The 24,433-nt window shown below is 57.0% G+C and overlaps 1 protein-coding gene across 1 annotated transcript; it reads left to right on the top strand.

Annotated features, from left to right (window-relative positions):
- Positions 1-721: 721 nt before the first annotated feature.
- PCP2 (Purkinje cell protein 2) lies at positions 722-22,190 on the top strand. Its single transcript, XM_037884262.1, has 4 exons — positions 722-796; positions 17,739-17,862; positions 18,465-18,628; positions 22,185-22,190. The coding sequence occupies exons 1-4, from the start codon at positions 722-724 to the stop codon at positions 22,188-22,190; spliced, it is 369 nt and encodes a 122-aa protein (XP_037740190.1).
- The last annotated feature ends 2,243 nt before the right edge of the window (positions 22,191-24,433 follow it).

Genomic DNA, 24,433 nt, shown 5'->3' with positions numbered 1-24,433 from the left:
ACTGGGTCAGGGTGTGGGGCTGGTTGTGGGGCTGGGTCAGAGTGTGGGGCTGGGGTCTGTACTGGGTCAGGGTGTAGGGCTGGTTGTGGGGCTGGGTCAGAGTGTGGGGCTGGGGTCTGTACTGGGTCAGGGTGTAGGGCTGGTTGTGGGGCTGGGTCAGAGTGGGACGGACTTCGTGCTGGTTCTACACAAAGTGGGAGGCTGGTGCCAGTTCTGGATGGGGCGGGGGGTTTGGTGCCCCTGTGGTCTGGGGTCGCAGACCCTGCCCAGCTGCCCCAGCAGCTGGCTCGCACGTGCACACACACTGCCCCCGCCCCGCCCCCCATGCGCACTCACGCATGCTAACGAAGCACGCGGGTGGCTTTTTTGAGACAATTATCCGGGATAATCTTTATGCAGATTATGGGGATCTGATGGACGAGCAGATTGGATGCCTGTTTATTAAAATATGGATTTGGATCTGGGTGGGCAGATCAAGGCAGCGGGGGAGGGAAGGCTGGGGGGTGGCACCGGGCCGTCCGGGGGAGGGGAGCAGGAGTGCTCTATAAATCGCTAATGCCGACGGGCACCTGGGGCTGTTGTGGTGGGCACAGGCAGGGGCAGGGCACGGCACCAAGGAGGGCTTTCTGGACACTCACCTTGCAGGAGAGAAGCGGCCGTGGGGCAAGAAGCTGTCAGTGCAGAGTCTGGGGCACTGGTTGGCAGCAGCGCTAGGCTCAGGATGACCACGTTAGAAGCCAAAGCCGAGGAGGAGGAGAAAAAGGAGCCATCACCGGCTTCCAACTCATCCAGCGGGGTGAGTGAAGGAGCATCCCTACTCCCCAGGGGGTCATGGCATGGACGCTAGCCTCCCTGGGGGGCTTTAGGGGGCACCCAAACCCCCCTCCCACTGTGGGGTTCTGGGCAGTCCAGCACCCCGTCCCTCTGGGGGGCTCCAGGGGGCTCAAGCACCCCCTTGGCCTGGGGGTCCAGGGACTAGATTGGTCAGCAGAGGGGGCTCCCACAGTTCGGGTCTGACCAGGCGGGCTCAGAGGGGAGCCATGGGGGCGGTTGAGGTCCAGGAGAAGGACCTGGCTGGAGATGAGCGGAAGGGGTTGGAGAGGAGGATTGTTGGAGAGCATTTGAGAGATTCACAAGGAGAAAATGTTTGTACTGTATGGGGCATATTGCCACGCCATGCCCAGCTATGGTGGCCCCATGCCCATCTCTGCCTGCGCTATGCCCATCTGTGCTGTTACCCTCACACTCCAGGGCCCCCCACCTTTACCCTTCTGTGGGCTCAAGGTATAACCCAGTTCATTTAGGCACCCCCATCCTTTCCCCATTCCTAGAGCTCCAGCGAAAGGCACCTACCCTTACCCTGTTCCTAGGGCTCAGGGCATAATCTTCTGCAGGTTTGTGGGGCCTTACACAGTAATATCCTCCTTACCCTCTAGGTATTAACAGTCACCAGAACAGAATACACACACTTTGCATACAATGCCCATCACTCCCACTAAGGCAGATGAACTTTCCCTGCTGGCCAGTCGGGATCAGATCGTCCTGGGACTCCAGCTTCTGCCTGGTGTGGTTGGCAGAGTGTTGAGGTCTGGCAGCCCTGGTCTTGGGCTGGAGCTGGTTCCCAAGAACTTCCGTTTGGACCCCAGTTTATATAGTGAAACTTGAGTCCTGCTTAGCTCTACCTGAGCCAATCACTTTACTGAAGTATTACAAAATAATTCTCTGACCAAGCCGAACATAGTGTGAAGCAATTCTTTACCCACTTGAACCCCACCACCTTATTTGATGTACACCTTGTGAAATTAGTTATGTAACTGACAGATACAAGCAAAGAATGGGACAGAAACCAGACTAGAGAAGTGGGGACCAGCAAGGCAAAACAATAAAGTAGAGATTTCGCACCCACACTGCTGATAAGTGATTCCTTGCCAGACAGGGTGCTATCAAACAAAGTTTTCTTTAACCCCCTCAAGATCAGTTTCTTTTGCCTGGTGATGGTGGGCACTAGTGGGTGGGTGAGATTCTGTGGCCTGCGTTGTGCAGGAATCGGACTAGATGATCATAATGGTCCCTTCTGACCTTGATATCTATGAATCTAGTAGGACAGAATCACCTTCTTAACAGCCCAGTACTACACTGTTTTGATATAATTTAGCTGGAATGTGAGGATGGGACTTTCTGCTTCTTGGCTCCTGGCTGCAGCTCTCCTAATATGGCTGCAGAAAAAAGGCCTGAGACATTACAGTGCTGGCTCTTTGCCCACCTCCAGGCACTCCAGGCCCAGCTATTCCGGCCCCATGCCCACCTCCACCCTCACCATGTCCAAGCTGCTCCATGATGCACTACGGCAGCCCATTACGCCCACACCTGATTTTGGCTGGTTTGAGGGCGGGTAATGGGACACGGGGCCTTTCCCTTTTAGTGGGTGCCCGGAACCCATCACTATCTTAAACCATGTGACTCCTCACCAACCACTCAGCATCCAGCCCCTCCTGCCAGGGCCCTAAAGCCAGGATCCCACTGGCCAAGGTCAAAGCACCTTGTCCATTTTCCACTGGAGGATGCTGACTGAGATCAAGCCCCCGTTGTGCCGGGCACTGCCCAGACCCCAGCCGAGATCAGGCCCCCATTGTGCCAGGTGCTGCCCAGACCCCAGCCGAGATCAGGCCCTCCTTCTGCCAGGTGCTGCCCAGACCCCAGCCGAGATCAGGCCCTCCTTCTGCCAGGCGCTGCCCAGACCCCAGCCGAGATCAGGCCCTCCTTCTGCCAGGTGCTGCCCAGACCCCAGCCGAGATCAGGCCCCCCTTCTGCGGGGTGCTGCCCAGACCCCAGCCGAGTTCAGGCCCCCCTTCTGCGGGGTGCTGCCCAGACCCCAGTCGAGATCAGGCCCACATTGTGCCAGGTGCTGCCCAGACCCCAGCCGAGATCAGGCCCTCTTTCTGCCAGGTGCTGCCCAGACCCCAGCCGAGATCAGGCCCTCCTTCTGCCAGGTGCTGCCCAGACCCCAGCCGAGATCAGGCCCCCCTTCTGCCAGGTGCTGCCCAGACCCCAGCCGAGATCAGGCCCCCCTTCTGCCAGGCGCTGCCCAGACCCCAGCTGAGATCAGGCCCCCCTTCTGCTGGGTGCTGCCCAGACCCCGGCCGAGATCAGGCCCCCGTTGTGCCAGGTGCTGCCCAGACCCCAGCTGAGATCTGGCCCCCGTTCTGCCAGGCACTGCCCAGACCCCAGCCGAGATCAGGCCCCCCTTCTGCCGGGCGCTGCCCAGACCCCGGCCGAGATCAGGCCCCCCTTCTGCTGGGCACTGCCCAGACCCTGGCCGAGATCAGGCCCCCCTTCTGCCAGGTGCTGCCCAGACCCCAGCCGAGATCAGGCCCCCGTTGTGCCAGGTGCTGCCCAGACCCCGGCCGAGATCAGGCCCCCCTTCTGCCGGGCACTGCCCAGACCCCTGCCGAGATCAGGCCCCCCCCCCAGCCCTTACGACCAATGGAGTAGCTGGGTGCTGAGCTCTTTCGACAATCTGTCCGTTTGAGAGTATTCTGGCAGTTTCAGGTTTCCTACCAAAGCAGTTGTGGGCAGCGGGGAAGGGTGAGACACTGTGACGATTTTTGGTGTACCCAGGACATGAGTCCCCCACCCAGCCTCCAGCATGAGGGAGGCTTGCTTGTGCTTAGCTGGGTGGCAGCTCCCTGACACCACCAGCCCATTAGCCACTTGAGCTGTGCAAGCTGTGCCCTGGCCTGGCAGGTTAACAGCAGTCCGAGTCCCTTGGAAGCATCCCCCTGTGGCACCAGCCGCAGACACTGGCTACTCCCAGCTCTGCTTCTACCAAAGGAGCAGCACACGCCAGCCTGTCAGGTTCAGCTCAGGGGCCGCACTTGGCATCACACCCAGCACTGGGATGTACTGATCCTGAAAACCAGAGTCAGCTGATTGTTGAAATGGATCTTTAATGGCCCACAGCTGGGCAGATTGTTACCGGTACCATGAACATTCAGATTAAATTTGCTCAATGCACAGCAATTTTTTTGAGGAAGAATCATAGAAGCAGTGAACGGTTATATAATATGTCTCCCTGATAAGCCTCAATTCCCCAAGCATAAACCCTCAGTAATTATGTTGGCCTTACACAGTATCCTGACTGGCAAACAAAGCAGGTATAGCTACCAGTCCTAGATGGAGACTTCTTTTCCTCTCTACTCTTCCCCTCTCAAGTTCTTGGTCTCAGGGCCGGTGCAACCACTAGGCAAACTAGGCAGCCACCTAGGGCGCCAAGTGGTTGGGGGTGGCCAAAAGCATGCTCCAGGGAGGCGGTGAAGCAGAGGTGAGCTGGGGCAGGGGGGCGCGGGGAGGGCCGCCTGCAGCAAGTAACTGGGGGGTTGGGCGGGGGCGGCACACAGGGGAGCCGCTCCCCGCCCCAGCTCACCTCTGCTCCACCTCCTCCTCTGGCCCGGCTCTGCTTCTCTCCCTCCCAGGCTTGCAGCACCAAACAGCTGATTGGCGCCGCAAGCCTGGGAGGCAGGAGAAGTGGAGCGGCAGCTCCCGGAGCCGAGGAGCTGCTGCAGGGGGGGTGCCTCAGGGCAGACAGCTGCCGCAGGGCTCCCGGGCAGCGGGGGCGGGCTCAACGTGGAAGTTTCGCTTAGAACACGAAACATCCTTGCACCGGCCCTGCTTGGTCTGTCAAATGGCCCCTGAATCAGGGTCTTGGTTACCCCAAGGCCCTCTGGTTCAAAAGTCCTTTATAGCAGGGTCTTCATAGAATATCAGGGTTGGAAGGGACCTCAGGAGGTCATCTGGTCCAACCCCCTGCTCAAAGCAGGACCAATCCCCAACTAAATCATCCCAGCCAGGGCTTTGTCAAGCCTGAACTTGATAAAAATATCTAAGGAAGGAGATTCCACCACTTCCCTAGATAACGCATTCCAGTGTTTCACCACCCTCCTAGTGAAAAAGTTTTTCCTAATATCCAACCTAAACCTCCCACACTGCAACTTGAGACCATTACTCCTTGTTCTGTCATCAGCTACCACTGAGAACAGTCTAGAGCCATCCTCTTTGGAACCCCCTTTCAGGTAGTTGAAAGCAGCTATCAAATCCTCCCTCATTCTTCTCTTCTGCAGACTAAACTATCCCAGTTCCCTCAGCCTCTCCTCATAAGTCATGTGTTCCAGTCCCCTAATCATTTTTGTTGCCCTCCGTTGGACTCTTTCCAATTTTTCCACATCCTTCTTGTAGTGTGGGGCCCAAAACTGGACACAGTACTCCAGATGAGGCCTCACCAATGTCGAATAGAGGGGAACGATCACGTCCCTTGATCTGCTGGCAATGCCCCTACTTATACATCCCAAAATGCCATTGACCTTCTTGCCAACAACGGCACACTGTTGACTCATATCCAGCTTCTCGTCCACTGTAACCCCTAGGTCCTTTTCTGCAGAACTGCTGCCGAGCCATTTGGTCCCTAGTCTGTAGCGGTGCATGGGATTCTTCCCTCCGAAGTGCAGGACTCTGCACTTGTCCTTGTTGAATCTCATCAGATTTCTTTTGGCCCAATCCTCTAATTTGTCTAGGTCCCTCTGTATCCTATCCCTACCCTCCAGCGTATCTACCTCTCCTCCCAGTTTAGTGTCATCTGCAAACTTGCTGAGGGTGCAATCCATGCCATCCTCCAGATCATTTATGAAGATATTGAACAAAACCGGCCCGAGGACCGACCCTTGGGGCAGTCACAACAATTCATAATAATAATTTGGCACCATCCCAACACTGATCATCAAAGATTCAAGAGAGAGTGAGTGAGGGTACTGGGACCAAACGGTTACACAGAATAGAACGCGCTTTCTAGGCACTGAACTCACAGGCTAACCTATGTGCAGCGCCCAAAGTCCTCCACACCGTTTCCAATCCAGATTGGCTGAGATCCCATCTTTCTGAATGTAAACACGCTGTCCACTTACTGCCTCCTACATCTACCTCAGAGTTCATTGTCTTTGCATATAGACAAGGTACTCCCCCGCCCCCCCCCACCCCTCTTGTGTTTTCCTCTGTGCTGGTGACTTCCCTCTCTTCATTAACATGTGAATTCCTATGTAAATGGGCAGCCATCCAGTTAGCTTCCCCTGTTTAATTCACATTTCAACAACAATCCACATTTCTCCCTTCTTGTCCGGAGAAAATCTTCCTTTCACCTTTGCTGGTGACTGACTGCTTGCTACGGCTTTAACTCATATTTTCAGTGTCTACACCTAACTCCTTACCTGGCAACTCTACCCACATCTCCCGACATTACTGACCAGTGGGCTACCTGCTTACAGGGACTGCCCCCAACCACCCCCCCGCTCATTGGGGAAGAAGAATATACATGCCAGGCTCATGAGACTTCTGTAACCCCCTTGTCAGTTGGCATTATGAGGTTCTTGGGTCACAGATACCAGGCGAGATGGGCCCATTGGTCTGGTCTGGGGCAGGATACTGGGATAGAGGGGCCACTGGTCTGCCGTGGGGCGCAGAGACCAGCGTAGTGGACTGAGGTGCAGTTGCTCCATGGCAGTTTATAGAATCACAGAAGATTAGGTTTGGAAGAGACCTCAGGAGGTATCTAGTCCAACCCCCTGCTCAAAGCAGGACCAACACCAACTAAATCATCCCAGCCAGGGCTTTGTCAAGCTGGGCCTTAAAAACCTCTAAGGATGGAGATTCCACCACCTCCGTAGAGAACCCATTCCAGTGCTTCACCACCCTCCTAGTGAAATAGTGGTTCCTAATATCCAACCTAGACCTCCCTCACTGCAACTTGAGACCATTGCTTCTTGTTCTGTCATCTGCCACCACTTTGAACAGCCTAGCTCCATCCTCTTTGGAACCCCCCTTCAGGTAGTTGAAGGCTGATATCAAATCCCTCCTCACTCTTCTCTTCTGCAGATTAAATAACCCCAGTTCCCTCTGCCTCTCCTCATAAGTCACGTGACCCAGTCCCCTAATCATTTTTGTTGCCCTCTGACTCTCTCCAATTTGTCCACATCCTTTCTGTAGTGGGGGGCCCAAAACTGGACACAGTACTCCAGATGTGGCCTCACCAGTGCCGAACAGAGGGGAATAATCAGATCCCTCTATCTGCTGGCAATGCTCCTACTAATACTGTCCAATATGCCATTGGCCTTCTTGGCAACAATGGCACACTGTTGACTCATATCCAGCGTCTCGTCCACTGTAATCCCCAGGTCCTTTTCTGCAGAACTGCCATTAGCCAGTCGGTCCCCAGCCTGTAGTGGTGCATGGGATTCTCCCGTCCTAAGTGCAGGACTCTGCACTTGTCCTTGTTGAACCTCATCAGATTTATTTTGGCCCAATCCTACAATTGGTCTAGGTAACTCTGGACCCTCTCCCGCAGCTTAGTGTCATCCACAAACTTGCTGAGGGTGCAATCCATCCCATCATCCAGATCATTAATGAAGGTGTTGAACAAAACCGGCCCAAGGACCGACCCCTGGGGCACTCCACTTGACATGTCCCTAGACATCGAGCCATTGATCACTACCCGTTAAGCCCAACGATCTAGCCAGCTTTCTATCCACCTCATAGTCCGTTCATCCAATCCATACTTTTTTAACTTGCTGGCAAGAATACTGTGGAGACCATATCAAAAACTTTGCTGAAGTCAAGGTATATCACATCCACCACTTTCCCCATATCCACAGAGCCAGTTATCTCACCATAGAAGGCAATCAGGTTGGTCAGGCATGACTTGTCCTTGGTTAATCCATGTTGACTGTTCCTGATCACCTTCCTCTTATCCAAGTGCTTTAAAATGGATTCCTTGAGGACCTGCTCCATGATTTTTCCAGGGACTGAGGTGAGGCTGACTGGTCTATAGTTCCCCAGATTCTCCTTCTTCCCTTTTTTATAGATGGGCACTATATTTGCCTTTTTCCAATCATCCGGGACCTCCCCCGATCGCCACGAGTTTTCAAAGATAATGGCCAATGGCTCTGCAATCACATCAGCCAACTCCCTCAGCACCCTCGGATGCATTGCATCCAGCCCCATGGACTTGTGCACGTCCAGCTTTTCTAAATAGTCCTTAACCTGTTCTTTCGCCACTGAGGGCTGCTCACCTCCTCCCCATACTGTGCTGCCCAGTGCAGCAGTCTGGGAGCTGACCTTATCTGTGAAGACCGAGGCAAAAAAAGCATTGAGTTCCTCAGGTTATCCCACTCATCTGTCACTAGGTTGCCTCCCCCATTCAGTAAGGGTCCCACACTTTCCCTGACCTTCTTCTTGTTGCTAACATAGCTGTAGAAACCCTTCTTGTTACCCTTCACATCCCTTGCTAGCTGCAACTCCAATTGTGCTTTGGCCTTCCTGATTACACCCCTGCATGCTCGAGCAATATTTTTATATTCCTCCCTGGTCATCTGTCCAAGTTTCCACTTCTTGTAAACTTCCTTTTTGTGTTTAAGCTCACTGAAGATTTCTCTGTTAAGACAAGCTGGTCGCCTGCCATATTTGCTATTCTTTCTGAACATTGGGATGGTTTGTTCCTGCGCCCCCAGTGAGGCTTCTTTAAAATAGTCTGGACTCCTTTCCCCCTCATATTAGCCTCCCAGGGGATCCTGCCCATCAGTTCCCTGAGAGAGTCAAGTCTGCTTTTCTGAAGTCCAGGGTCTGTATTCTGCTGGTCTCCTTTCTTCCTTTTATCAGGATCCTGAACTCGACCATCTCATGGTCACTGATGCCCAGGTTGCTACCCACTTCTGCTTTCCCTACCAATTCTACCCTGTATGTGAGCAGCAGGTCAAGAGAAGCATGGCCCCTAGTTGGTTCCTCCAGCACTTGCACCAGGAAGTTGTCCTCAACACTCTCCAAAAACTTCCTGGATTGTCTGTTATTATGAGCTGGTCTGTTACGATCGGCACATTGGTCTTGTTGGGCATCTCAGCCCATCCAGGATATCTGACCTGCCCTCCTGTCAGATCCCGGTAGGGGCTGTAGCTGGTGCCTGGTAGGTTATAATACAAGTATCACAGGGGATGGAGCACAACTGGGGGGCCCCCAGGGGCTGTTGATCTGAGCCCTCCACACAGGGCAATTTGCATACAGGCCCCACCACCTCGCAGGGCTGAGAGCACAAGGGACAGGATGGTGTAGGGCACTGACCCCTGTGGGGTAAAAGGCCTGAGGCCAGGGGTCCATGGGGCTGACAGGGCAGCCCAAGGACTCAGGGCAGGCCCTAGAGGGGCAGAAGGGTCTAATGGTCAGTGCACTCACCTGGCTTCCACGGATTCCTGGAGATGTGGCACTCGACTCCTGTCTGGGGCCAAGCCGTTCCAACATGAGGGAAAGGATGATGCAGGGCGGAGGGTGGCACTGTGCTTCTGGTCCCCAGCCTGTGCTCAGGGCAGTGCCATGTGTATTGGCATATTGTTTAGTAGCCAGCATCGGGCATGGTGGGACCGGGGGGAGCAAGCATGAGGCAAGGTTTTGCTCCCAGGCTGCCCAATTCCCCCATTTCTCTCCTTCCTACCTCTCAACTGATCTGCCCTGGCACTCTGCGCTCTCTGTCTCCAGTCTGTGTCTGTCGTTCACTTTCCTACGGGGCAATGCCCATGGGTCCCTCAGTGTCACGCAGTCACCGTGTGAGTTCTCCAGCATCAGAGCTCGGGGGAGCTGAGCACCACGGCTGATGGTGGGGTGGGGGAGTGAGCGGCTGGGAGACATGTGTAGCTGCTGGCGTGGCTCTGTGCCAGCTCCTCAGGGCGTGCCACCCAGCTCTCAGCCCCCCAGGGGCACAGATCAGCCAGGGGTTGTGGCAGGAGGCAAATCCCTAGTCATCAAAGAGGGGGAGCTCACAGCCGCCTGGCAGCCCACTGCTGAGTCTCGCTCCAGGTGGGCTCCTGGCTCTAGCCCCACTGGGACACTCCTCCATGGTGGGAGTGAAGCTGCCCGCCTGTGGCAGGGACGTGGGAGCACGTCACCCCAAGGACATTATCAAACACCAGGCAAGCTGGCACTGCCCAGCCTGCTGCCAAGGTCACCAGGGCCTGGATCAGATGGGGATCTCTCCCACTACAGGGAGATCTGGCCCCATCTGGCCCCCCTGGCCTGGGCTCCCCGGCTCCTGTGCTCCTGCCCTGAGCCCACGGGACTGGCATTCCCCTGGCAACACCACCAAGTGTAATGCAGATAAGCCCGGAAGTCAGGGTGAATCAGCTGTGACCCAGCGCCCAGGCTCAGCAGGGACTGGTACCCCTCCTGGCAGGGGATGGGTGGATGGATGGGGGGAGCTGTGTTGGCATGTTCCATAGAGGATCTGAATTCAGGAGCCCTTTGTCTGCGTCACTTCAAACTGCAGAGAAATCATCCTGCTCCGACCTGCCCAGCGTGAGACAAATATCTCGGCCCGGGCCCCCACTGGTGTAAACCAGCCTCGCTGCACTGGAGTCAGTGGAGCCAGATCCACAGTTGGTATAAATCGGTTTCATTCCGCTGATTTCTCTGGGGGAGATCGACACAGATGGAGCGATGCCAATTTACATCAGCTGTGGATTTTGGCCCCATTGTCTTTAGAGGGAGTCCAAGCTCAGGTGTCTGGTGCAAACATCACTGCATAACACAGGGCAGGGCTTCCCGTGCTCATTCTTTAACGCCTTTCACACTCCAGCCGCTGCACCGGCATGGAGCCATAATCCCTCAATTCCCTGGCCTGTGCAGCGCGGCACCTCCCAGGCCCCGGGGCTGATCCCTCCCGGTGGCTCTGTCCCCGCAGTTCATCCCGCCGCGTCCTGCCTGGGGACGGGACCTTGCTTCCTGTGCCACCTGCTGACTGCTCTGGCCATTCACTGCTCCCCACAGGCCACCTCCCCTCTGGCCCACAGACCCCGGGCCCCCTCACGCCTTGGCTGGGCCTTGAACACCTGGTGCCCAGCCTGAGCATGGCCGGGGGGGCTGGGCCTTCTGGGGAGCCCCAGCCTGACCTGGCTTTACTGTCTCCTGCCTGCCCAGGACATCCCTGCTCCCACCTCCCTCCCCCTCACCTCTGGGCAGAGACACCATCTATCTCTGCCCTGCCCCCTCCTTCCCCACACCTGGGGTCCCTGGAAGGCTCAGAGATCGAGGATGGGGAATTTCCCCAGATTTGGGGTGCTTCCCTGAAAGGCCAGAGCCTTGAGATCCCAATGGGACTGAGGCTCCCCCTAGTGGAGCTGGGGCTCCCCCCATGGGACTGGGGCTCTCTTCTAAGATTTCCAGGAGCTCCTGTTTCTGACTAGACCCAGGGCAGAGACTGTGTATTGTTTGCCCCCATCCATCCGGTCGCACCATCCTTCATCCCCAAACTCCCTGGAGGAGGAAGGAGCTAGTCCACAGCGAACCCCTCTCCCAACCCCAATAGACTGGGGGGGTTGGGGCAGAGATGACCTCTCCTGACCCCTGTCCCTTCCCCGCTTGCAGCCTGTTGCTTGGCCCGTTCTGTTCCTGAGGCCCAGAGAGCAAGGCCAGGAAAATCTCGCAGGGTAAATCCTCGCTGGTGTGGTGCAGGGGGTCAGACCCTGGTGCCATCTAATGCCACGACACAGACACCTGGTGCAGCCGGGCGACCCTCCAGCCACGGCACAGCCCCACTCCCCGGCGCAGCCCAGGGCAGGTGCCACACACTCGCTCTAGAGCAGGGTGGTGGGTGTCACCGGCTCATGCGCCAACCCCCGTGGGGCGCTGGAGACTTCCCAGGGCACTTTGCACCAAGGCCGGGGGGGGGGGAGGTTGTGGCAGAAGCAGCAGCACGGACAGGGTGAGGCGGGCACCAGGACAGCTTCACCGCGGGCACGGCTTGTAACAGAGCGCTGACTTTGCCTGGGTGCAGTCGGAGACGCCTGGGCCCCGATCCTCAAAGGGACTTAGATGCGTCATTCAAATCAAAGGGATTTAGGTGCCTAATTGAAATCAATAGGAGTTAGGTGCCTAAGTCCCGTTAAGGAGCTGGGCCCTTGTGCTTTTTGTGTTTTGAGAAATATGCAAACAGATCACTGGGCTGGAGATTTCCCACCGATGGCAAACTCTGCCGTCGTGTGGTGGGCCAGTGTCCATCTGGGAATCTGGGATAGAGCAGTTTGGTCCAGTGGATAGAGCAGTTTACTGGGACTCAGTGACTTGACCACTAGCCTCCTGGGTAACCCTGGGCAAGACATGCCACTGCTCTGTGCCTCGGTTTCCCCATCTGTAAAATAGGGATAATGCTGCTGCCCTCCTTTGTAAAGTGCTTTCAGAGCGATGGCTGACAAGAGCTCAGTCATATTACTGTAGATCAGATCCATCAGCTAGGCTACACGACCATCTCTCCCCTGCAGGCCAGCACAGCAGGATTATTTGCATTTGTAATGTACAAAATCAGTTCAGCCCTTATTAAATGGGTTAAAAAATCCCTGATCATTCTCAACAAGTAATTGCAAATGGGGCCTGGTGTTTCTAGTGGTGGGGCTGTGATCTCAGCCCCGTGATAGTCAATGTCTCTCTCTGGGAGCTGGAAGAAAATGTAAGATCCTGGCTAGTACCGTTTGTCGCTGACCCACACGCTGGGGAGCGGGGATACTGCTGAGGCCAAGTCAGTTATACTGAGCGCGCTGGGTCGCTTGGTAAGCTTGGCTTGTGAACGACACGCGTTTAATACAGCCAAATGCAAGGTCATGCATCTAGGAGCAGGGAATGTAGATCACAATTAAAGGCTAGGGATGTGCAGACAGGGACTTAGGGGTCATGGTGAGAACCAGCTGACTAGGAGCTGGGGCTAAGAGGGCTAATGCCGTCCTGCTGTGGAGGATCTGGGGAATCTCAGTAGCAGTGGGGGTAGGGGGGTTACCTCTGTATATAGCACTGGTACCATCACTGGATACTGAGGGCAAGGCTGCTGCAGCTGCGCTGAGGCACTGCTTTAACGAAGATGCTGACCTGGATGGAGAGAGCTCTCCCGCCGGCAGAGTTAATCCACCTCCCCGAGTGGCCAGGAGAAGTCCTCCCACCGACATAGCAGTGGCTACACAGGACTTAGCTCAGTGATTTTTACACCCCTGAGTGACGCGGCTATCCCGATATAGGTCTGCAAGGTAGACCTGGCCTGAAGGAGGGTGACGAATTGGCACGGGCTCAGACTAGAGATTCAAGGTCTGGGAAGCCTGCCCTGGCGCGGGGGACTAACGGAGCTCAGTCCATTCCATTTCTCCAAGAGATGGCTCAGAGGTGACCAGACCCCAGGCTATACACACCTCCAGGGAGAGGCGCTTTCCGGCAGCCCAGGGCCCCTCAATCCAGCAGAAAAGGGCAGAACAGGATTCAATGGCTGGAAGCTGAAGCAAGACAAATTCAGGACTAACTGGCCATGGTGCCAGGAAACAACCAGGGGAGCAACTGGCCCAGGGATGTGGCAGATTCTCCTTCCCTTGGAGGAGACTGGGTATCATTTGCAAAAATTGGCTCCAGCTCAAGAGGAAGCTCTGGGCACGGTGCAGCGATCACTGGACAAGGCTCTCTGGCCTGTGGGACGCGGAAGGAAGATGAATACGGACCCTTCTGGCCCGGCTAGATAGGGAGACGAAGAAAGCAAAACCTCCGCAAATGCTGCTTGGTCCTTTCCTCCATCAGCTGTCGCCAGTTCACCTGGCTTTGTCACGAGTCTCGGGATATTTGGTTGTTATACCAATAAATTAAAAACCAGCAGGATCTTATTAAAGGGAAAAGGGCAAAATACCACATTTATTGTGAATACAGAAAGAATCATAGTAAGCAGTTAGTTATAGCTATAACATTCCATTCAATCTCATATTTATTCACACATTCATTCATACAAACACACACACACAGGTTCTGCAAGGTTGTTATCATAGTTACCAGCCTTAGAGTTGCTCATGCCAAGCCACTGGCCAGGTGGCCTGGACATGAGGAGGGAGCAGGGCCTTGTCAGATGCTCATCTGATGCTCCTGGAAGTTGGTTTGCAGAATCAGACCCCAAAGTTCTCACTTTTTAGAGTCTATTTTTATAGGAATTTCTTCCTGTGCTAGTCTATGGGAATTGCTTCACCATGCTGTTGCTGAATCAGTCAGCAGATGGCACATTCCTGACGGCTCCATGCTGCTAGATGTTATCTTGTTCTTTGGTTCTCCCATTCTTGAGGCTGCTGGGTGGATTCCAGTCTGCCCTCCGGGGGTCCTCTGCTTATTTCCACTTGACGCCTTCTTCAGCCGATGGACACTGGATTCTTAGGCTGGCACCTCCCTGATCATTCAGTTATTATCCACACCAAGCATCCATCCACATACATCCTCTATCTCTATTTTAATCACAATTGTTAATACAACAAAAGGGCGGGGAGTCTCTGGGTGCTGGTTCTGTTGTTAGAGTATTGCTTTGAGTCTCTCTCTCTGTGAATTGCTTTGAGAACAGACTCTGTCTAGGATGTACTAACACAATTAGCAGCTTGCAAGTTTCACACATAGAGGGAGAGAAACAGTACCAAAAACCAAGAGACCTCTTAATTAATAATACCCTGGAATTTAAACTATGGGGAATCAAACTCATTTGTGATTTTAATACAGAACTTCTTTAATATGATCCAACATGGTGCTTCTCTGAAATCCCCAGCTCCAGGGGGCCCATGAGTCCATCAAAGGCTCCGCTTTCATTCAAAAAATTGTACAGGCAGTTTCGAGCTGTCAGTGCTTGCAAATTAGCCTAAAAGCTCAAAACCTGGGGGGGTGGGATAGCTCAGTGGTTTGAGCATTGCCCTGCTAAACTCAGGGTTGTGAGTTCAATCCTTGATGGGGCTGTTAAGTTGATCTGGGGCAAAAAATGGGGATTGGTCCTGCTTTGAGCAGGGGGATCTCCTGAGGTCCCTTCCAACCCTGATATTCTGTGATTCTGTGAAAGAAACCAGAACCCACCAGTGAGTCCTCTGAGAAACCTTGTGACTCCCAATTGCCCTAGATTCCAAGGCCAGAAGGAACCATTGTGACCATCTAGTCTGATCCCCCGTATAGCACAGGCCCTAGGACTCGCCTGCATTAATTCCTGTGTGAACTAGAGCAGGTGCTGGGAGAATCTCACTCAAACTATTAACAAATGGTGCCTTGTTCCGTGTCTCAATTTGTCTCGCTTCAACTCCCTGCCGGTTCTGCGTGCCTGTGGCTGGCCAGGGCTGCGTCAGTCTGTAGCGGTGGGCGAGGACAGCCAGACAACTAAAATCCCAGCATTACAACGCACACCCACTTAACAACACCCAAACCAAACCCTGAGGGGTCTCCAGCTCCGTGGCTACGTTGCCAAAGAGAAGGATGGTGTTGGGAAATGCAGAGCACCAAACACAAATGCAACATTTCGTTGTAGCATCTACACACCAATAGCCCCCTAGAGTGTATGCTCAAGAACAATAACAAGCCAAAGCAGCAGATACTTTCACAGAGTTTGAGGCCAGAAGGGATGATCAGATCAGCTACTCTGGCCTCCTGGATACAACAGGCCACCAGCCCCCTGATCCCAACCTCTCCAGTTCAATTAAAGCATTTCAGCCCTCAGGAGACTAAGCTGCTGTGTGCCCCCGGCAGAGAACAGGAGGGGCCAGGGTGCCACCAATGCCCGGGTCCCCTGCAACAGATGATGAGAGAGAAGCTGGAGGACAAGTCCCCTAAAGGTTCAGAGACACACACACACGCCCATTAGCTTTAGGAGCACATGCCTTGCGATTGTTTCAGCAGCACACTGAAAGTATCATAGCACCAGCTCCCCCTCCCCGGCAAGCTTTGAACTCACACCTGTGAACGCCACTGCACAAACCCTCCAAGCACGTGAGCAAAAGGAGCAACTCCATTAGGCTGGCAGCAGCAGCAGGCGATTATACCCTCTCTGGCATTTTATCCTCCCCCAGCTGGGGTGCAAACTTACCCTGGGAAGCTTCTCCAGCAGAGAGGCAGTGAATGGGCCTGCTCCTTAGCAGAGGGGCTCCATGGGGCTGGGCAGGCTGATGCCGGCTGGGAGGCGGCCCAGACCCATGGAGGGATTGGGATGGGGGGGGGGCTTTGTAGATGACTGGAGGGTTCTGTGCCCAAGGGGCAGCATGGGAGCAAGCAGCAGAGGGGCATGCAATGGAGGCGGCCACTGGCAGAGCAAAGGCAGGGCTGACGAGACGTGATCGGAGCAAAGAGGAAGAGCCTGGGAGGGAAGGACAAGGAGAATTGGGCACCAACCAGCTAGTGGAGATCGTAACCCCATCCTCGGACCCACACGACAGAGGCTTGTGTTGGGGCAGCACAGCGGGGAGGCCTGGGGGGAGGGGGGGGGGCGAACAAGGGATCGCAGCGCCACTCAGGATTGCTGGGGAGGGTGGGTGGCACAGTTGGAGTGAGTGATGTTGCAACTGGCAGCACAAGGGGTGGCAGGGCTGGCTGTGGAGAGAGGACGTGGGCCAAAGGCTGCAGCGCCAGGGGGTGAGGTGGGCAGCAGGACCAGGGGGAGGCCATTGGCAGCAACAGCCGCACTAGCTGGCCTTGGGGGGGCAGGGAGGCCAAGATTCAAGCAGGCAGGAGGAGGCTGCCCTCACCTCGCCGGGCCTGGCAGCTGCTCCCTGCCTTGCCCAATCCTGGGTGCCCATTGCTGGCACCCCAGAGGCCCCTCAGCCAGCGCTACCCACTTGGAGTCAAGCTCTTCACCTTCATTTGAGGGCTGAACCCCCTTTACAGAGCTCTCCTGCTCTGGCCTCGATGCTCTGTTGGTCCACTGCAGTGAGAGTCCCCTAGAAATCCCAGCATGGGGCAGGGCCCTGATCCCAGCAGGCAGGGACCTGGGCAAAGCCCCTTGAATAGCCCATGGGCATGGCCATAGACGCCTGGCTCCGTGTGACCTGCTGGGCCCAAGCCACGGTTCGGTGTGAAGCCCTGTCCCTTATCACCAGCCGAAGGTGAACAGTGCCATAGGGCAGGGGCGCTGGCTGGGCAGAGGCTGGATTAGCAGCCCATTAACACCACCAAGTGCCTGGAAACTAACTAAAATTAGCTAAAATGTTGCGGGGGTTGGGGGGGTAGGAGGAGCTGTGCCCGGCTGGGGCCTTCGCTCTGTGCCCAGGGGAAGGGAACAGAACCTGTTTGCTTTGCCCCGGGAGACAGGGGCGTGGGGGTGCTGGGCTGAGGCGGTGCTCTGGGGTGGGATGGGGTATGCCCTACCTACAGCCACTGTCCAGCCTCTGAGATGGGGTCTGGAAGGCTGTGGCCCCGCAACACTGGGCAGGCTGGGGGTCTCTCAGCTGGGTTTGCTCAGGCGCAGATTGCTCTGATGGCTTTAGGTTCAGACTGTTGTTTGGAGGGGCCTTGGTCCAGGCAAGGGGGTGAGGTTGGAGGGTGGAGGATGAGGCCCTGGTGGGGGGTGGCCTGGGGAGGGTCTGAAGCCTTACAGGGGTTGTATCCTTGCTGGGGTGGGGGAGCTGCTGCTGGGATGGGGCTGAGCCTCCATCTCAGGCTGTGGGGTAGGTCCCTGCTGGAGTCCCTTGTGGGCCTGTGAACGCCCCCTAGTGGTGGTGACGGTGCCTGAGCTCTGCAGAGGGGCTGAATGTTGGGGCCTGGGGCTCCAGGGGGTGCTGTACAGGAGACATTCGGGGGGCTGCCTGTGTCCGGGGGGAGGGTCTCACAGCAGGAAGGCTGGGAGCAGTGTGTCACTGGGGGGCATCTCTCCCCCATGCCCCATCTCACCCGCCCCTCCTCTCCCATCACAGTCGGGCTCCCCAGAGCAGGAAGGCTTCTTCAACCTGCTGACCCACGTGCAGGGCGGGCGCATGGACAAGCAGCGCTGCAACATCCAGATCGTACACGGCAAGAGCGGTGCTGACCCGGAGAAGCGTGAGTCCTGGTGTGGGGGAGGGAGGCAGGGGGGTCTGACGGCTCTTGGGTTTAGAACCAGAGGTCACAGCATCGGTCCCTATGCCTGCCCACTCGCCCAGCAGCAGACTTGGCTGGCCACAGTCCTGCCCCAGGACATGGGGGTGGGAATGGGCTCAGCAAGGACTGCTCATCTCTAGGACAACATGGGTCCCTGAAGGGGGGGGCGGCCTGTGGAACTCTCTGCTCCAGGAAACTGAGGAGTCCAGCACTGGGGCTGGGTTGAAAATGGGGCTTGGAAACTTTAGCCCCAATGACAGCCCTGTGTGGTTCTGCCAAGCTGGGGCTGGGCATGCCACCCGCTGCAGGAACTGCCAGGCCCGTGGGCACCATCACACCAGTGGTCAGGTGCATTCTGTGAGATTTACAGCTCCCTCTGTAAGGGTAGGGGTGGGACCGGGGGACTGAAGAGGCATGGTCGGAGCTGTTGTGGTGGGAGGTGGGATGCAGTGTTGGAGGGCCCTATGGCCATATCCTGAAGGGGAGGGAAATAGGCCCAGCATCATGGCCCCCTCTGGGAGCTGCCTGGCCTTCCCCTCACACCTGTGTCTGCCCCTCCACAGAGGACAGCCCGAGCCCCCCGCCGGAGATGGACAGTTTCCTGGATATGCTGGCACACACACAGAGCCGGCGGATGGACGACCAGCGCGTCAGCTTCAACTACCTCCCAGGCTTCCAGAACACTGACCGCAATGCCCCCAGCAAGCCGGCCTCCGGGCCCCCCCAGGTAAGAGCAGGGCGGCCGCGCGGCGATGGGGGGCACCATGGGCAGGCACTGGAGCTGTGCGCCCAGCCAGCTAAGCCATGGGCAGGGCAGCATGGAGGGAGGAACCAGGGCATTGCCTAGGCAAAGGGAGCAAAGCCATTGGATGTGGCAGTGCTGGGAACGCCCCCAGGGGGTGACCTATCGCACGTGTAGTCCTGAGGGCATCCAGGAGGGGGCAGTGTTTGCGTCAGAACACCGTGTGACGGAAGAGGGCAGTGACGGAGTGCAGGGCAAGGTGGGAGCAGCCCCTCGTGGGAGGCCCCACAGAACTGAACTGTGCCTTCACCACTCACGGCTAAGGCCCTCCCATCCCCCCCCCGCGCCCCGGGGGGCTAGCCCCTGGGCCAGGCCACGTGGAGTCAGGATGGGCCAGGTGTGGCCCAGACAAGCAAGAGAACCAGGCTCCGCTGCCCGCCAGTGCCGGGAGCCCTCCCGGGCTGAGGGAGCTAGCGGGGTGAGCAGAGCCCAAATCCCCCACCCTGAGCGCCTGTCACCTGTCCTGGCCCCCTCCCGCCTGCGCAGCCCCCAGCACCAGGGCTCCTCGCCCTGGTAGGGGGCTCTCCTCCGCCCCGATTCAGCAACGCAGCGACTGACAGGACCTGGCGATGAGGCCTGATCCAAAGCCCGCCCAGAGGGAAGCCAGTGCGCGGTGCCCATTGGCTCCACTGGGTGTCGGGCTCAGGGCCCCAGCGCCAGGGGAAAGTGGCTGGTGGCCACCACCACCCCATGCCCACTCGCTCCCCCTTCAGCCATGTCGGTGCCGCCCCATGTGGGCTGCCCCGTGTCCCCCCGCCTTCACTCAGAACCCAACCCAGGTGACCTAGGCAGCCGCTAGCAGACCACCGAAAGCGTCTGTGTGGCGTCCCAGCTGGCTCAGTCAGAGGGAGCCGGCAGCCCAGGGCTGGTCTAGGGCCGGGGGGACAAGGAAGGTTGGTGCTGCCCCAGCCATAACACCTAGAGCCAGCATAGGGCGCACAGGGCCCTTCCCCGGGGTGACAGCCTGGCCTGGGGGACGGGGCATTTCAGTCCAGCCCTCGCGCCCTCTGGTGGTGTCTGGCTGCAATGAAATGCCTCAGCAGCCGCAGGCCATCAAGATCCCTGGGGGGACAGACATTCCCTTGCAGAACCGGGGATAGAACCCAGGAGCCCTAGCTCCCCGTTGCTTCCACTGGACCCCACTCCCTTCCCAGAGCTGGGGATAGAACCCAGGAGTCCTGCCCCTCGGTACCACACACTTTCCATTCCTAAACCCTCTGGGCCAGTCTCACTTGCCTGGTCAGAGCTGAGTGAGGGGCCCAGGCTGTAGCAGCCCAGGGTGAGTCTGGCAATCCAAACATGGCATCGGTGGGGCAGGGAACCCCAATCAGGGATACACCCCCTTGGCCAGCTAGCAATTCCCCTACGCACACAGCAGAGCGGTATCTGTGGCTGGGATCCCCCCTGGGGTGCTCTGCCATCGCTCCCGGTCTCTGTCTTGCTATGGCTTCTCTACCGCCCCTGTGTCTGGCTTGTGACTAATATCTGTGTCTTCCCCCATGCCAAGCGTCACTTGTCCTCGTCTGGATGTGAATTAACACAACTAACTCTCTCTCTCTCTCTGATGTGCCCGGCTGGAGTTTCGTCTGAGTGTGTTTGGGGGGCCTCACTGGCTGTGCCTTGGGGGGGCAGGGGGTTGCTGACTGTGCCTGTCTGTGCCATGTATCCACATGAGGCTTCTCCGGGATGCACGAGCTGGCGCCGTGTCCAGGCTTAGGCCATGAGGCCACCAGGAACTGGGGTCACTGGTGGGCAATGCACACAGTGGAAGTAGGGGTGCTAGCCAAGCTCTCTGGCCCTGCCGGGGGGGTGATGCTCACATACTCAGGAGGCCCAAGAACACCTCCTGGGGTCTGGGGAACAGCTTGGGGTGCAGGAAGGAAGGGCTCTAAGGGGAGCAGCCCAGCGAGATGGACCAAAGCAGGGAGGCTTCAGCTCTCCTCCTCCAGCAGGAGCAGCTCCAGTCCCTGTGGCAGGGGTTGAGGGGGAGTGGGAGCTGGCCTGGGGCTCCATCTGCAGAAACCGAGGGGAGCTCTCGCCTAGCGAGTCAGCAAGTGGGGGGAAGGCCCAGCAGCTGTGATGTCCCCAGCGACAGCAATGGAGCATCCAGGGCACACCCGCTCCAGTCCCGGTGCCAGCAGGGGACGATGGACTGGGGCTGCCCCCAAACGGCCTGACCCGCATGCACTGGACCCTGGGCACCCTCGTGCTCTGCAGGGCAGCAGAAGGTGGCACAGACATGAGTGTAGGTGGGCGTGCATCCAGCAGGGGGCAGCAGCGCACAGACCCAGGAGGACAGGGGACTGGGAAGGGATGGGGGGAGTACACACATCACTGTATGTAGGAACAAAGCACCGAGGCCTTATTTACAAGAGTGGGCTCTATCCTGGGAAGCAGTGACTCTGAAAAAGATTTGGGGCGGTGGGGGGGGGTTGGATCATCAGCTGAACATGAGCCCCCTGTGGGATGCTGTGGCCTAAAGAGCTAATGGGATGCATCCACAGGGGAATCTCGAGTAGGAGCAGAGAGGTTGTTTTATCTCTGTCTTTGGCACTGGTGCGACCGCTGCTGGAATCCTGTGTCCAGCTCTGGTGCCCACAACGGAAGGATGTTGATAAACTGGAGAGGGGGCAGAGAAGAGCCAGCAGAATGCTGAATGGATCAGAAACCTGCCTTTTAGTGATAGACTCAAGGAGCTTCATTTAGCTTCACAAAGAGAAGGTTAAGGGGTGACTTGGTCACTGTCTATAAGGCCTGGTCTACACTACACAGGTCATGTAAGGCAGCGTACGTCAGCCTAACTCAGTGTCCAGCTACAGCCTTGTCCCACCGCTGTAAGTACCCTACTACACTGACATAACAACTCCACCTCCACGAGAGGCGTAGGGCTTATGTGGGTGCAGACACTGCCCTAGGCTGTTGGCTGTCTTGTCAGTTTCACAGCTCCATGCTGCCATGAACTTGACAGGAAAGCCTGGCAGCTAGAGCCAGGCTGCGCCCCACTCCTGGGGGGGGGACAAAGTCAGACTAGAAATAAGGCGTACGTTTGTAACAGGGCGGGGAAGGAACCACTGGATCAATTTCCCAGGATTCCCCAGCACTGGCCATTTTAAAATCAAGATGAGAAGTTTTTCAAACAGAAATTAATGCGGGGAAGTCCCAGGACCTGTGCGATACTGGGGTCAGGCTACAGGATCACAGCGTGCCTTCTGGCCTTAGAATCTATGAATTATACCTGGGGGACAGGGTGCCCTGTACATGCGGGGGCCCACATCACACGTGTGCGCACACTCCAGTGGGGGCAGATAGCAGAGGGGGGATACACACAGTGGGGGAAGGGGCCGAGTGCCAATCCAACCCCTGCCTCTGGGAAGAAGCTTCATGTGCGTGTGTGCGGGAGAGCTTGGGCGAGGCCGGGGGGGGGCCTGACCAGGGTCCATCCTCGCTCCCCGCACCCAACGCCATCTCTTCCTCTTTGCAGAAGTGAGCGCCCCCGTGGCGGGGGGAGGAGCCGACATGCCTGATGGCTGTGGTAGCACCTGCGCCCTGCAGCACCTGCCCTGCCCACTCTGTACAACCCCAGCACCCCAATAAAGGCCTGGCTGGTTTCCTGGTGGTCTGTGTCCGTTTCGGGGTGCCCCAGGGACCCGCTGTGCACTGCGGTGGGGGATGGGGGAGGAAGTAGGGGGGCGGGGGGGAGAGGAAGGGGACTCTCACCAGGGACGTGCAGGTGGGTCGTGGCACAGGCAGTAAATGGGGCCTGTGCCCAGGAGGAGACGGACAGTGCTGGATGTGCCCGGCGAGCCAGGGGCACGGGGATCCTGGACTGGCACTGGATGTACAGGGATGGAACTGCAGGAACCAGCAGGACAGCAGGGAGATGGACACACAGGGCAGAGGGCACACAAGGCAACCTGGGAAAGGACTGGGGGTCACACACATGGGGGGGTATCAGTGCAGTGGGCTCCCTCACACACGCACACACACACGAGCTACACGCACGGGGGCACACACACATGGGGGGGGATCAGTGCAGTGGGCTCCCTCACGCACACACACACGAGCTACATGCACAAGGGGCACACACACGCAGGGGGTATCAGTGCGATGGGCTCTCTCACACGCACCCACACACACGTAAGGTACACGCACAGGGGCCACACACACGTGGGAGGTATCAGTGCAGGCAGCTCTCACACACGCACCCACACACACATGAGGTACATGCACAAGGGGCACACACACGCAGGGGGTATCAGTGCAGGAGGCTCTTTCACATGCACACACATGCATGGGAAGTATACACACGGGGCACATGCATGTGGGAGGTATCAGTGCAGTGGGCTCTCTCACAGATGCACACACACATGAGGTATACACACAGGGGCACACACACCCTGGGGGTATCAGTGCAGTGAGCTCTCCCACACGCGCACGCACACACGTGTGGTACATGGACAGGCTGTTAATGCAGGGGATCTCACTCACGGGGTATAAAGGCAGAGGGATCACACGTGGTGAGGGGGAATAATACACAGCCACACAAACAGGGGTAGTAGCGCATGGGGACCCCACACACACATGGGTATTAAGAACATAAGAACGGCCACATTGGGTCAGACCAATGGTCCATCCAGTCCAGTATCCTGTCTGCCAACAGTGGCCAACGCCAGGTGCCCCAGAGGGACTGATGTAGTAGGATCTCACACAACGTATCAGTGCACTGAGAATAACACATACGGGATGATGGGGTATTAGCGCAAGGAGATCAAATACAAATACATGCATACGGGGGGATAAGATCAGAGAGATTACACACAGACACGCACCTGGGGGTATCGGCGGGGGTCTCCTTTCTCTCTCTCTCTCTCTCACACACACACACACACACACACACACACAGAGGGTCTACACACAAGTGTGGGTATTAGCACAGGGGGATCATACACACAAGGGGGTATGAATGCGCTGAGATCACACGCTTGTGACATAAGCACAGGCGGATCACACACACGCACCCCAGCTATAAGGGCAAAGGGGTCACACACACTCAGTGACGCGTTCCCCAGGGGTACCCAGGGTTCTGAGGCACCTCGCCCCCACCTGTCCTCACCATGAGGGAGCCTGGCTGGGCCTGATCAGCTCTCTGACTCCATCAGCCTCTGGCACCGCACACACGGCCTTCCAGGCCACCCCAGGCCTTGCTCCCCCTGTCTAGGTAGCAGCAGGTGCAGCATCCCTGTGCCAAGCCCAGCCCCGATCCCCAGAATGCTCCCAGAGCACGCAGATCCGCTGCTCCCAAGGGCCAAGCACACACTGGCTGGCAAGGCTCAGCACAGGCTGAGCACGCGGCCCTGAGACAGATTCAGGGCAAACAACGACTGGCTCACCCAAGAACAGGGATTGGAGGGACAGAAAGTGAGACTGTTGGAAACAAAGGGATAAAATAACAGGCCTGCTAGCGCCACAAGAGAACTGACAAGGCAGCCCCCAGTCTGCTCAGGGGTCCTCTCCTGGCGTTTTCCACCAGTTTCTTGTGAGATCAAGCCCAGCTTTTCCTCAAAGACTGAAGGGCTCCCCGGGGTTCCTCGGTGCCCCAGATCTAGTTTCAAAAGTTCATTGTCTGACTCCTGAGCGGGAGAACCCGGCTGGGTTTGTTCTGTCCTGCGGCCCTGCAATCTATTGATTAGCATTTTGCTCAGACTGTCAACGGACACCATTGTGCACCGG

Source organism: Chelonia mydas, chromosome 20 (assembly GCF_015237465.2).
Source record: "Chelonia mydas isolate rCheMyd1 chromosome 20, rCheMyd1.pri.v2, whole genome shotgun sequence".
NCBI classification, from domain to species: domain Eukaryota; kingdom Metazoa; phylum Chordata; order Testudines; family Cheloniidae; genus Chelonia; species Chelonia mydas.
This window is presented reverse-complemented; position numbering and strand designations above follow the sequence as displayed.